The 12,184-nt window shown below is 36.6% G+C and overlaps 6 protein-coding genes across 6 annotated transcripts; 3 read left to right on the top strand and 3 right to left on the bottom strand.

Moving 5' to 3' along the window:
* Positions 1-331: 331 nt before the first annotated feature.
* On the bottom strand, positions 332-1,408 carry RHIMIDRAFT_208046 (protein GCD14; the record flags this gene model as incomplete). The annotated part of the gene is made up of 3 exons (XM_023607031.1): positions 332-1,135; positions 1,188-1,295; positions 1,349-1,408. 3 exons carry the CDS (start codon positions 1,406-1,408, stop codon positions 332-334), a joined length of 972 nt encoding a protein of 323 aa, XP_023462118.1.
* A 114-nt stretch (positions 1,409-1,522) lies between these two features.
* On the top strand, positions 1,523-2,262 carry RHIMIDRAFT_247816 (uncharacterized protein; the record flags this gene model as incomplete). Its single annotated transcript, XM_023610452.1, has 3 exons — positions 1,523-1,735; positions 1,797-1,872; positions 1,922-2,262. The coding sequence occupies 3 exons, from the start codon at positions 1,523-1,525 to the stop codon at positions 2,260-2,262; spliced, it is 630 nt and encodes a 209-aa protein (XP_023462117.1).
* Positions 2,263-5,963: 3,701 nt separating this feature from the next.
* Positions 5,964-6,858, bottom strand: RHIMIDRAFT_295185 (uncharacterized protein). Its single transcript, XM_023614161.1, has 2 exons — positions 6,552-6,858; positions 5,964-6,503 (listed from the first exon to the last, which is right to left on the bottom strand). The coding sequence occupies exons 1-2, from the start codon at positions 6,574-6,576 to the stop codon at positions 6,100-6,102; spliced, it is 429 nt and encodes a 142-aa protein (XP_023462116.1). The 5' UTR covers positions 6,577-6,858; the 3' UTR covers positions 5,964-6,099.
* A 1,348-nt stretch (positions 6,859-8,206) lies between these two features.
* Positions 8,207-9,000, top strand: RHIMIDRAFT_295184 (uncharacterized protein; the record flags this gene model as incomplete). Its single annotated transcript, XM_023614160.1, has 2 exons — positions 8,207-8,424; positions 8,482-9,000. The coding sequence occupies exons 1-2, from the start codon at positions 8,266-8,268 to the stop codon at positions 8,998-9,000; spliced, it is 678 nt and encodes a 225-aa protein (XP_023462115.1). The 5' UTR covers positions 8,207-8,265.
* RHIMIDRAFT_316136 (uncharacterized protein) lies at positions 8,959-10,131 on the top strand (the record flags this gene model as incomplete). The annotated part of the gene is made up of 3 exons (XM_023615043.1): positions 8,959-9,555; positions 9,637-9,650; positions 9,697-10,131. The coding sequence occupies exons 1-3, from the start codon at positions 9,375-9,377 to the stop codon at positions 10,129-10,131; spliced, it is 630 nt and encodes a 209-aa protein (XP_023462114.1). The 5' UTR covers positions 8,959-9,374.
* A 609-nt stretch (positions 10,132-10,740) lies between these two features.
* RHIMIDRAFT_75807 (adenine nucleotide alpha hydrolases-like protein) lies at positions 10,741-11,417 on the bottom strand. Its single transcript, XM_023615649.1, has 3 exons — positions 11,119-11,417; positions 10,949-11,067; positions 10,741-10,897 (listed from the first exon to the last, which is right to left on the bottom strand). The coding sequence occupies exons 1-3, from the start codon at positions 11,407-11,409 to the stop codon at positions 10,828-10,830; spliced, it is 480 nt and encodes a 159-aa protein (XP_023462113.1). The 5' UTR covers positions 11,410-11,417; the 3' UTR covers positions 10,741-10,827.
* Between the last annotated feature and the right edge of the window lie 767 nt (positions 11,418-12,184).

Here is a 12,184-nt window from a genome sequence, read left to right as displayed (position 1 = left end):
AGCCTAAGGCATCTAGCCAAGGACTAAAGGGCTTCTTCTACCGTATTAAGGCTTTCTGAGAGATTGGTGAATCTACTTTTACGCTTCATTGGATGGCTAAAAGAAAGAGAATAGGTGAAGCTGGCCGAATTCAGCTAGTATTGGTATTGTTCCATTACGAGCTTTACATTATTTATTTTAATGAAAGTAACAATCATAGCCTTTTTTTCAAAGTTTAAAAGAGTTTATGAATACATTTTTAATATGGGTTGTACTCAATCCAGTCAAATGATAAGAAAAGAGTGATCATCTATTACATTAACAAATCTACATGCAAAAATAGGAGGATGTTCTAAAAGGCGGTTGATGGTAAAAAGGTAGCAAAGGTCAAATAACTTGTATGACCTCTTGTCTCTCCTGGTGTCCTTGAAGTAAGCATTAATTGACTTGATTCCTCCACTTCTTCTGCCGTTGGTATTGGTTCATCTTTACCGAGTCTTCTCTTAACAGGCACAATCACTGGTGATCCGTCTTTACCATTCAACTTTTTCTGTTTTGCTTCTTGAATCAAATCCTGGAATGATAACTTTTGCACAGGAACGACCATGTGCTCTTTCATCAAACATTCATACATGGTGATTTCAATAAACTCATTCTGCTCAAGGGCAGTTACTGTTTTAGACACTTGTTCAATGCATGGACTGAAGCAGCATATCTTTCCTGTTCTATCCTGTTTAAATGCCTTCTTTGCTGATGCCACTGCGTCCCATGGTGCGGGTAAATCTAAAAAGACAGCATCTACTAAATTTTCAAGCTGAAATCCATCTTTACACACATCGCGATGGTGTACTTTAATGATATCACCGTATCCATGGGCTTTGAATTCGACTTCGGCCAATTTGGCTCTCTCTTCGTGATATTCGAATGTATACAATTTACCGTGTGGTGCAATGGTGCGTGCGATACTATGTGAAAATGATCCTGATCCTGTGCCTGATTCAATCATGCTCACACCTGGCTTGAGCTCGAGTAGTGTTGAAATGAATGAGATGTCTGCAAGGTATAGAATTTGCGTACGATGAGGAAGAACAAGTGTCCATAGTTCAGGTGTAGGATGAAGAAGATAGACAAATCCTTTATAGTTTGATGATACCATCTTTATTTTGTATGTTCAGTCATGAGTTTATTAAGTACGCTATAGAGCTTACCTTTGAGCCAAATTCTTTTCCAATGATATCGTTATGCTTGTAGGTACCAAATCGGTTGTTAAACTCTTGGTCTTTCTGTATGGTAATAGGTATCATATTTTCTCTAGACTTGTTACAAGTAAGAATGCTGTGTTCAACAAAGGCCTCGCTTTTTTCTTTACCATGTAGACAATCACAAGATCGCCTTCTTCAATATACTTTTTCCAACCATTAAAGCTCATGTTGAATAATAAAGAAAGAAAAAAAAAAAAAATCAAAAAAAGGAAGGGCTTGATATTGTCTTTTAGGCCCAAGCCACCAAGGTGTGTGCACTGCTTCCGTTTTCTTTCTTGTAAATGAATAACAATGAAGAACCAGATAATGATGATATCGTTTTGTTTTCTAGCGGCTTACAAGAAACAAAAGATGGAAAACTAATTACGACCACGGAACATCTTTATGAACAAATGCTTGTTTTTAACCAAAAACTTGAAGAATTAGCTGATAATGAACTTCCCAGGATGATAAAAAACACTAAACGAGAAGCAATAAAAAAAGATCTCTCAGAGGTATGTAACAATTAGTCTCATTGAAGAACAAGTATCCCGTCGCTCATGTATTAAAAAAAAGTGGCTTCCCGCTTTCTTTAAAAATGTAGCTGCCAATGTCAGTCTTGTTGGCAGTAAGAATGTCGATTTATTAGAAGGTAGTCAATGGCAACGTTCGACTTGACGTCCCTTAAACACATGTATTAGGTTTTGAGGAGCCTTTTGATGAAAGCTTGGAAAGAAAGAAAAAAGATTTGGAACAACAGTTTAATTCCTTATTGGAAAAAAGAATACATGCAAGACGCAATATATATGATCAAGTGAACCTCATTTTGCAACACGCGTCAAATAATGTTAGTCATACTGAAGATACAACAGCAACAACACAATCATCACCCCAACTATCAGAGGATCCATATTTGGATTCAGCCGAGTGGGATGAGTTGAAGGCCGAAATTGGTGGCATGATGACACACTTGACAAGCTTATCAGGGAATATAGAATCACTTATAAAAGAATATGAACAGGTTGAATCTATAATAAAGTGAAAGAAAAAAAGTGAGAAAGGAAGAAAAGAATGCATTTATGTACAAAAGGTGATGGTATTTAAAAGGTCTCGTCTTGGTTTGGACAGTCTTCTGTGGTATGCACACCGTATTGATCACAATTATCACAGTACTATAGAACATACAATAAATACCCAATTACTTAATAAAATATGGACTTACCACTTTAGAAAGTTCACAACTTAACACATCATGTCCATCATTATTACATAGTTCACAATACAGTTTACTTATGGGCAGGGTAGTAGTTGCTGTAGGCGGTGTGTTGGGTGAAGTCAACAACTTGTGCTTTAGCTGGTTCAGTTCTCTTTCAAGAGCAATCACTCTTTTCTTTTCCAACTCTAATTGCTCCTCCAGTTCTGAGTCACCAAACACCTTATTTTCTACTAGAGCTTCCAGTTGGTTGATATCCTTTGTCATCTTTCTGATCTGGTCATCTCTCTGAGAAAGCTGTGTACGCTGTGATTTGTTCTCTTCTTCCAGTTGTTTGATCTTTTCTTTCAAGTGAGTGTATCCATCTCCTCCTAGTTCCGCTTCCTGACTCTCTAGTGCGATCATTTCGTCCATGAGTTTATTATGATCCTGCTCAAGCTGTTTATGAATCTCCAACAGTTCATTATACTGCTTTTCTATCGTCATCTTTGACAACTTCATTTGCTCATGTTCATCCTCTGCTTTCGTTTGAGCTTCAAAGGCATGGTCTGACTCCTCGACCAATCGGCGTTTATCCTGCAGCTCCTTTTCGAAATCTGCCTGTAGACTTTGGAATTTCTGCTCGACCGATAACGCATGTTGCCGAGATTGGTTGAGTTCCAACCTGAGTTGTTCAATTTCATGCAGCAGCGATTTTATGCTATTTCTTTCATTATCCAACTCCTTCATGGTCAATTCTAATTGTTCTTCTAAGCGATGTCGCTGATCACTTTGATTCATACTAGTGAACTCTCTGAGCTTTTCCTCAATATCGCGCTCGTCATCATCAAATAAGGTGCTTTGTTTATGCTTCAAGTCTGCAATGACATAATTCAAATGTTGAATCTGTGCCTCTTTTTCCCTCATAACTTGCTCATAGTTCTCCTTTTGCTCATCCATCTTTAGTTCGACAGCATGAACAGCTTCGATGCCTGTTCGACGCATTTCATCGCATTCTTTTTCGAGAGAAGCTGTCATGGCTTCCATCGAACTCATCTCACGTCTCATCTGTTCCACAACACCAGCATATTCCCGTTCTTTTTGCACCTGCAGTTCTTGTTGTGTCTGAAGCTGCGCCTGAAGGTCACGTACTAGGTTTTCCAACCGCTCGATACGTCGTTGATCCTGGCTTTGCTTCTCGTCATCTCGTACATTCTTGGCAATCGATGCATCCCTTTCAGCAAGATCCAATTCGAGCTGTTTACGTTCCTGTTTGACAACTTCAAGTTCCTGAGAGAGACGTTTGCACTGGCTCTCGCTATCTTGTATTTGAAGCTTCAAGCTTTCCTTGGAGGACAAGAGGCGCTCCCAAGCAGTTTCCTTATTCTTCATCTCTTGCATCAGCTGATCTCGTTCTCGCTGGACCTTTTCAAGCATGTCATATAGTAGCTGCGTCTCCTTCTTGGTCTGTTCTTCATACTCAGCCTTGGCAGCAGCAACAGCAGTTGCGACCATATTTGCTTGGGATGGCGATGGAGCAGGAGGAGGAGGAGAAGGAGAGGCTGGTGTATCCTTGGTAGTATCTGGAATTTGTGTCTGCCGTTTTTCTTGAACAGGTGTCTCTGTCTGTCGTCTTGTCGATATCTCGTTTCGAACGGATGCATCACTTTGCCTTTTGGGTGTTTCACTCTGCCTCTTGGGTGTTTCGCTCTGTCTTTTGGGTGTCTCGCTCTGTCTTTTGGGTGTCTCGCTCTGTCTCTTGGGTGTCTCGCTTTGTCGTTTCGGTTGTGTAGGCGTCTGACTGGACTTGGGCGTCAAGGAAGGTGTTTGACTTGTCTTGAGCGAGGATGAAGGAGTCTGAGTGACACGTTTGAGTGTACCTGCAGGCTGAATGAGTCTTTTTGTAGGTGAAGGTGAAGAAGTATGGCTCGATTTTCTAAAAAGAGAAGCACTGGTTGAAGGCGATGAAGACAGTTTAGTGCTCGATAGTGATTTCTTCAGGGATCGCTTTGCTGTCGACTTTCGTGCCGTGCTTGTGGATGGTGTGACTGAAGGCACTGCGGAGGGAGGTGGAGGTGGAGGTGTTAGGATGGTGATTTTGTTAAGTGCGATAAAGATGCCCGAATTGAGTGGACAGTGAAAATATCTCTTTCTGTAATAAAATATGTATAAGCATAAAAGGTATACATTAAAAAGGATAATTTTACCCCTGTACACTTCCATCATTCTTTCCCTGTCCTATTGCATCTAATTCAATGCCTGCCCAGGTACCTTGTTTTCCATCGATCAGACCAATATAACGAAGTGTTCCTGTCATGTTATTTAAAGTAGGTAACAAGACGCGTTGACCAATTCTGTCATCTTCTAAGGCAAGATTACGAGCAGAGGGAATCTTTAACATGCTTAATATGAAAACAAAGAAAAAGAAAAGCACAGTTGCCTCCTGTGCCAATTTGCGGCTTTGTAAATTTTTTGCGGGTTTACATAACCCAAATTTGCAGGTTTTTTATTGCTAAAGGAGGACAAAAGGTGTGATATTAGCCCTTTGAGCCATGCTTTATTTATTCGAAATAATGTAAAATAAGCAGCATATCTCTTTATCCTCTTCTACGAGCTTTTCTTCTTTTCTTTTTTTGTAAAAATAAGGAGAAAGAGTCTTTAGAGAGATTGTCGAATATTCGAATATATCATGGGAAGTATCACATCTTTTGCCCTCTTTTCGTCAACTTTAGGGCGTTGATTGGCGGTCGTTGTTGGCTTTTTTTTTTTTGCACCATGTGGTCCACAAAACCATCTCCGAGCATATAACTGGCGAGTTCTCCTGCGATGGGGCTTGATTAATGATGCCAGCTAGTATCTCAATATACTTAATAAGTAGACAATAGGGTTGTCTCACCCAGCCTGTCCATGCATGAAATCGTAGAGAGCAGAGTAATCTTTATCCCTTCACATACCTACGTGATTACGACCAACCTTTAACATATCATCTGTTGGCCTAGTAGACTGTTGGAATTGGGCACTAATAGGCAAGACATAGCGATCGTCATACTTAATCAAGAGTATATCTTTCTCTTCAGAGAAGAATACAAGATACGCGCCTTCCTCGAACTTCAATCTATATTCCCTTTAAATTTGAGAAGCCAAGGAAGTTAGGGTAGATAAGACTTGAATAGTCTACCTGAACAAAGTTATCATCAATCACATTGAACCTGACGTGGCCAAGAAAAGTTCTCGCTTTCAGGGTTGATCAGATCACTGGCGAGATTGTAAGGCTCACTCCCTCACGCGCTCCTTACCAGTAGAAACTACCATCATTGAGGGTTGTAAAATGGCCGAGTTTTCTTGACACTTCCTCCAATGGTCTGTTCGACTTGTTCTCTTGTAAACAATTGCTCAAATTGATCATTGGACATATTAATAATACCATGGTACGCGACATGAAAAAAAAAAAATGATAAAAAATAGCATGAAGACTAGCATTTTCTATTATCTGAAAATAATAAGAGTCTATTACCACCACATCGGAACCTGGAACGGAGGCAACAATGATTAGAACAAGTATGCCCTCTAGACAAAAGCGAGAAAAACAGATATATAAAATTTTCTTTTATTTATGATATTTGCAATGTGTGCGCATGACAACATTAAATAATCCCCAGATAAAAAAATAATAATATAAAAAAAAAGTTAAAAGTTGGTCATCATGTCATTATTAACAAAGACTTGCTGTTGTTGTTTATGGCGAAGGGGTAATTTAGACATGATGTTTAAAGAGCGCTTTTGTTGATCCAAAATATCATCTTCTTCTGACAAGTCATCGGATAAGTCATTATCTTGAATCAATGTAGGGTTTACTAATAAGCTGTTTCTGTTTTGATATTGTTTTAAAGAATAGGATAATAATTGGATATGCTGTAAAGCTCTTTCCAGTTCCTGCCTGGTTTCATTAAGCGTATTCTCTTTTTGTAGTGTGATGCCTTTTAATGCATTAATTGTATATCTTGCAAAGGACAATTCTTTGTTTAATAATTCATTCTGTTGTTTAAGATAGGCATTATCAATTTCAAGTTGAGCCCAACTCCTGGTTGACTCTAATATAATGTAAATAAAAAAGAATAATATAAAGATGATATAAATACCTTTTCTTTTTTCTTGTTGTGTCATATTATTATATTGAATGATGAACAGTCCAGCTGAAATTCCCTTTTTTTTTTCTTTCACTTGATGATATGTGTGTGTATGTATGATGTATATAAATATATACTAGAATATATGTAGATTATATAATATATAAACAGTAAAGTAATGGTAATAATATAAAGATATATATATATATGTCAAATATATATATATATGAATATATATGATAAAAGTGTGTTGTTGCTATTCTGTATAAAAGAACAGAAAAAAAAAGAGAAAAAAGAGGAAAAAAAGAAATAGAGTGAGAAATTGACGAACGAAAATTTTTTTTCTGGCGTGGTACCAAGTTACCCGTGCCCAAATTTTTGAAGGGCACTCTCTCTCTCTCTCTCTTACATTTTCTTTATTATTTTCAGTTGTTCGATGCACACATATGCATATGTTGTACTTGAGTAACTACTAAAATGTCTACTGCATACAACACTTTTTAAATCCATTATTGATGCACATGTTAATCATAGTGCATCTAATAATATACTCATACGTGACATTATACTTTAATGAAAGAATGGGTGCCAATACATTGATAGTAACTTTACCGGAAGAATAACTGCTTTCTTTTGAACTGAAAAAATACTTGACTAAAAAATAAATGACCAAAAAAGGAAAATAGCTATTGTCTGTCCTTTTTATTGGGCTCAAACTCAATTAATCAATTCATTTACAGTTGGAGCTAACGCTTTCACCTTTGACTAATTAAAAAAAAAATGATTCGAACTGTTTGAAATATAGAAAGTACTAATTTATTTATTTATTTTTAGGGCAATGAAATACACTTGTTCAACTAGGGAGGGGAATTTGAATTTTTTTCCCTCCCCTTTTAATAACAAAGTATAAAGATGCATATGACGAAGTCGCCAATTATATGGCGCCTACACTTTCTCCAGACGTCTTCAATTTATTTTAAAAAGCTGTATCAAAATGATAAGCATGCTCATTATATGTTGTAGATTACAGCGGATCAAATGTAGAGTCAATTTAATGGAAGCAACTTTTACGAGACATAACAGTTAGAGCTGACGTAATAAAGCAAGGATAGATCATTAATTGTCTGTCGTGCTCAAGACAATCCCTTGTTGGTTCCCACCCAAACTTTGAACGTCGCACAGACTTTCCTAGCCGCGCTTTCTTTTTTCCTTATTTATAAAACAAAGCAAATACAGTGAAGGTATTTTGACGAACCTTTGGCTGGGTCACAAATCTGTTACTCAGCGTAATTGTGACAGCCTGTGGCTCACATAAAATACTAAATCTCCATCGGAAATTGAAAATACAATGCTTGCTTAAGATTTCTGATCATATATACTATGCAAAGGTTCTAGCACACTTGTTGTAATTACTTATTTAAAAGAAAGAGCATTATATCATTACTAGAGATAGACGCTTGACATATTTGTAAATCCTTTATCTTTAAATAACTCTTTGCTGAGATTAACGCTTCTTGAATATGATGTGCTGTGGTTCCTGAATATGATCATATATAAGGATACTGATTGTCTTGGTCGATTCTTTCTTCTTCTTCGCCTTGTTTTTAGTAAATAAATAAGCAGAAAATCTTCAGCTTACCTTTGGTTTTCCTTGCTTTATTATTAATCAAATAATATCACAATATTACTACAACGTTTTCATTGCAGCTAGTCAACTAACACCATTATGTATAACGGACAATCTTCATTCTCCAGCCTTACCGATCAAAGAGTGATAAATGCTACAAGAGAAGCTGAAATCCTTGAACACACTTTGCTAGGCCTTGAGAACAAACGCCCAAAAAACACGACATTGGTGTACAAAAAGAAGCAGGAGATCCTTATGGTACATGTCATATATGGATATATGGTATGAACGCGCTTACACGTCTTATTTCAATAGGACTTTTGCATAGAAAATCGCTACGCGGATGGCTGTATTGTGACTGAAGCTAAGTTATTGCGTTTTCTCGATGAAGTCGTTGTACCTAGAGGCAGCTTAAAAAAGGATCGAAAGGATGATAGTTCCGTGTATGAACTTAAAATGGAAACTATTCAACAATACATCAAGGCGGTAGTTAACCTTCATGCAATTCAATTTTCCAGAAATATATCCAGGGAATCTGGTGTTCGTGGTGCTGCTCTACGTGCATGGTTGAAGAACAGACGACACAGTGAACGACAACGAAAGCGTGAGAGTTACAAGGATCGCGCTCGTCACACTGCACAGGACGGTTACACCCCTGAAGAACTTATCAAGCTATCAATATTCTATTTCAAAGAAGGAAAGGAGAAGCCATTCAGGAACCGAATGCTCTTTCTGATGCAGCATATGATGCTGTTACATGGTAAGGGCACTGGAGATATGGAACTATGCGATCTTTTCCCTTTAGAACCTCAACTCCAGTTGGCGAATTTCTAAAATGAATAGCGGGAAATAAATTTTCAATTGGCATTTTTTATTATTCCAATTGGCTTATTTTATTTTTTCGAATTGCGGATTTTTATGACACCCAGATCACTAACATCTTCACTTTTCTTCACATTCACATTACTTTGCCATCTCATTCAGCCGTGTATGAAGTAGAACTAACCAACAAGGAAAGATAGTGGGGCCACTCAACCTTAAAAGGAAAGTGAGTTAACACTATTTAAAGAGTACCTTGACTATTAGAGTCAACCATAAAAGGATGTTGTTTCCAGCCACACAAATCGAGTTTACCACCAAAACCAACTAGAGTATTCTCAGCATTGTGCCTTCTATTTTGCAAGGAATACAATGAAGACAATGTAAAAATGATCCCAGAAAAGGTAGCCCTTTATGAGGATCTAGAAATTTGCCATGCTGGCGACTCTCTTCAGCCATTGCTATTTCCTCATGTTAGGATCAATTCAAATCCTTTTGATTTTTGCAAGTATAGCTCTGAAGCTGATATAGTATCACAAGAAATTCAGGAAAAGATAAATGTTAACTTTAGTAAGTTTGAATGACGTTTAATATCATTTTTTAATTATTATTAATACTGTTAAAATAGTGCACGATGCTCAGATTGTTTAGTTTCTGAATCAAGTGTATGTCCCAACTGAGCTATGGAACGAATCACTTTACATAAAAAAGAAAGTCTCATCCAAGGATATTTTTTCTTTGGTTATGTTATATACAACTAGATTTGATGAGAAATCGTTGTTATCTTTCATAAAATGGTGCAACATCAAGAAAGTTTTATACATGAACCAAGAACAGGAGCGAAAAGTATTGAAAGATCAAAACGGTTCAAAGGTTCGATTTCAAGTCTTATGGACATTAAAAAATGATTATTTGAATGGCACTACTTTATCAATTACGGAGCATCTGCCAAAGTACCAGGCATATGTCAAGAACCTCAAGAAAAATAACTTCACAGTCATTGGATACGCCAGAAAGTCTCCAGGCCAGGTACATCAGGAAGTGAGAGTGGGCTTGATTCAAAAAATGGTCAACAAATTGTATGACACGTTGCTTGTGGATAAAGTATTTGTCAGTACGTCATCGCGAGCAAATGATACTATTTAAACGCTTTGAACATCTCCCAAAAAATTGATTTGACGTCTCAAAACGTTTTACAAAATATTCCAAAAATTATTTAAAACGCCCCATATGCAACCGAAAACACTGTATGCATTGGAATTAGAACACATGAATTCGGTTATTTATCCTTTAAGGAAAAAGAAAGAAGAATAGATAAATCACATGCATACAGATGCGTCAATCTGCAGCGTGCCACGGACCTGAAGCTAAACGTGGGACATGTTTATTTTTTTCTTTATGCGATATCAATAAATAAATGATATAAATACAAGTAAAATAAATAAATAAATAAAAAAAAATACAGTTATTTAAGTCCATTCAAGATGGACGTTCGAGTAATACCCGGTAAAGGATCTGATTTAGTCAAATAGACTGTCCTTGGGCTATTGACAATGACTACTTTGGAGAACTTTACTGATTTTGATGAATAATCGATCCAACTGTTAGTCAGCAATGATGCATTGTGTGTATTTGGCGGTAGTATGTCTACAATGATAAGTCTTGTCATGATAAAGAGAAAGAGAGAAAGAAAGAGAAAAGGAGAAAATATATAAAAGGGGGAATATATAGAGTTTTACTCACGCGAACACTTAAAGTGGTTTAATAAAAAGAGTTTAAAATAACCACCTTATTTTATTTATGTACAGGAATTTGCTAATTTTTTTTTTTTATAATCCAAGATTATTTTACAATCAACAGACTACAGTCAAGATGATGCACCAAGTATTCTGAAACTGAACCAGCTATCACCCTATTATCTACAATTAAAATACTATCTTTTCCCCTGTTTACTTTTACTTACCGTTTAAATAAACCTTTATGATTTCGACCACAGATAACAAGATCAATACTATGATCCTTTGCATACTTTATAATTGCCTTCTCAGGATCTCCCTTTAACAATGCAGCCTTTGTGTTTTTCTAAGTAAATGTGAGCAAATATAAGGTGTGACAAACAATCCTGCGACTTACATAACCGAGGTCACGAAACTTTTCAATGCCTTTCATCAAGTTTTGTTGACCACGTCTTTCCAATATACGAATGTCAATACCATAATCTTCTGAAATATTTGCTGAACCAGACATGGGTGCAGATTGCCATCCTGGACCTTCTACAGAAGAGACATCTTCATCCACGGCTGTAGCCAAATATATCTCATCCTCCACGTTCAACAGATGATGTGAATGTACCCAATCAAGAACATGCTGACCAGCTTTTGTTTCATCAAGAGCAATCAAGATTTTTCTATTTACAGTTGACATAATAGAATGCTGAAAAAAAAAAAGAGAGGTCTTTGCATGATTATCGCACTTATAAAATAAATAAATCAATCGGGGATTGCAGAAATTAATAGTACGAAATAGTGATTTCAGTGGAAGCATTACTTCACTTCATTGTAACTAGTTTATGCGGAGCAAAATGAAAGATTCTTTGATAAACGGTTGTAAGAAAGCACAGTCTTACTTTGTTAGGTCATGCTTATTGATGTAATTCATTGCCAAGTTAAAATATCTTTTGCAGATTTGGTCAAGTATATCATTATGAAACACATTGAATAAGAGCTCAACTTAATCCCGTTTCAGAGTTGGCTAAAAAAAAAGTCTAGGAGTTTGAATTTATCTAGGGTATGACGGTTGAAGCGACTTGTCAAAATAACTGATTGATGGTATCATTTTTTATGCAAGGCTTTTTTCTTGAGACTATTAAAGAAGACATGCCTAAATCTTTTCTCCTCGCTCTTTCTCTCCTTCACTCAATCAAGCAAAAAGGTGCAGCTCCTTTTCCTGTTTATACACTATAGGAACGTGTAATTTGCTTGAATATTTTATAGATGCTGACTCTTTTACTCCTTAAATAAATAAAAATGTGCAGACAATGACAACGACTGTTCTTTTTCCTCTTTTTTTTTCTTTTCCCTTTTCCCTCTTCATATAGTAAACAAATGAAATGATTGGTCATACTATATCCTCTGATAGATCACTCAAATCATTTAAATCACATTCAACTCTATCAAAGTCTCATGTCACAAAGGTATAT

The sequence above is a fragment of the Rhizopus microsporus genome (assembly GCF_002708625.1).
Source record: "Rhizopus microsporus ATCC 52813 unplaced genomic scaffold scaffold_24, whole genome shotgun sequence".
Taxonomy (NCBI): domain Eukaryota; kingdom Fungi; phylum Mucoromycota; class Mucoromycetes; order Mucorales; family Rhizopodaceae; genus Rhizopus; species Rhizopus microsporus.
The sequence above is the reverse complement of the archived record's forward strand: the minus strand, read 5'-3'. Positions and strand labels throughout refer to the sequence as shown.

Bases quoted from the DNA above. Each gene is read 5' to 3' on its own strand.
- RHIMIDRAFT_295185 (XM_023614161.1), bottom strand. From the start codon at position 6,576: ATGACACAACAAGAAAAAAGAAAAG. The intron at 6,504-6,551 runs GTATTTATATCA...ACATTATATTAG, and splicing joins ACAACAAGAAAAAAGAAAAG to AGTCAACCAGGAGTTGGGCT.
- RHIMIDRAFT_75807 (XM_023615649.1), bottom strand. From the start codon at position 11,409: ATGTCAACTGTAAATAGAAAAATCTTGATTGCTCTTGATGAAACAAAA. The intron at 11,068-11,118 runs GTAAGTCGCAGG...ACATTTACTTAG, and splicing joins AGTTTCGTGACCTCGGTTAT to AAAAACACAAAGGCTGCATT. The intron at 10,898-10,948 runs GTAAGTAAAAGT...TGTAGATAATAG, and splicing joins CATAAAGGTTTATTTAAACG to GGTGATAGCTGGTTCAGTTT.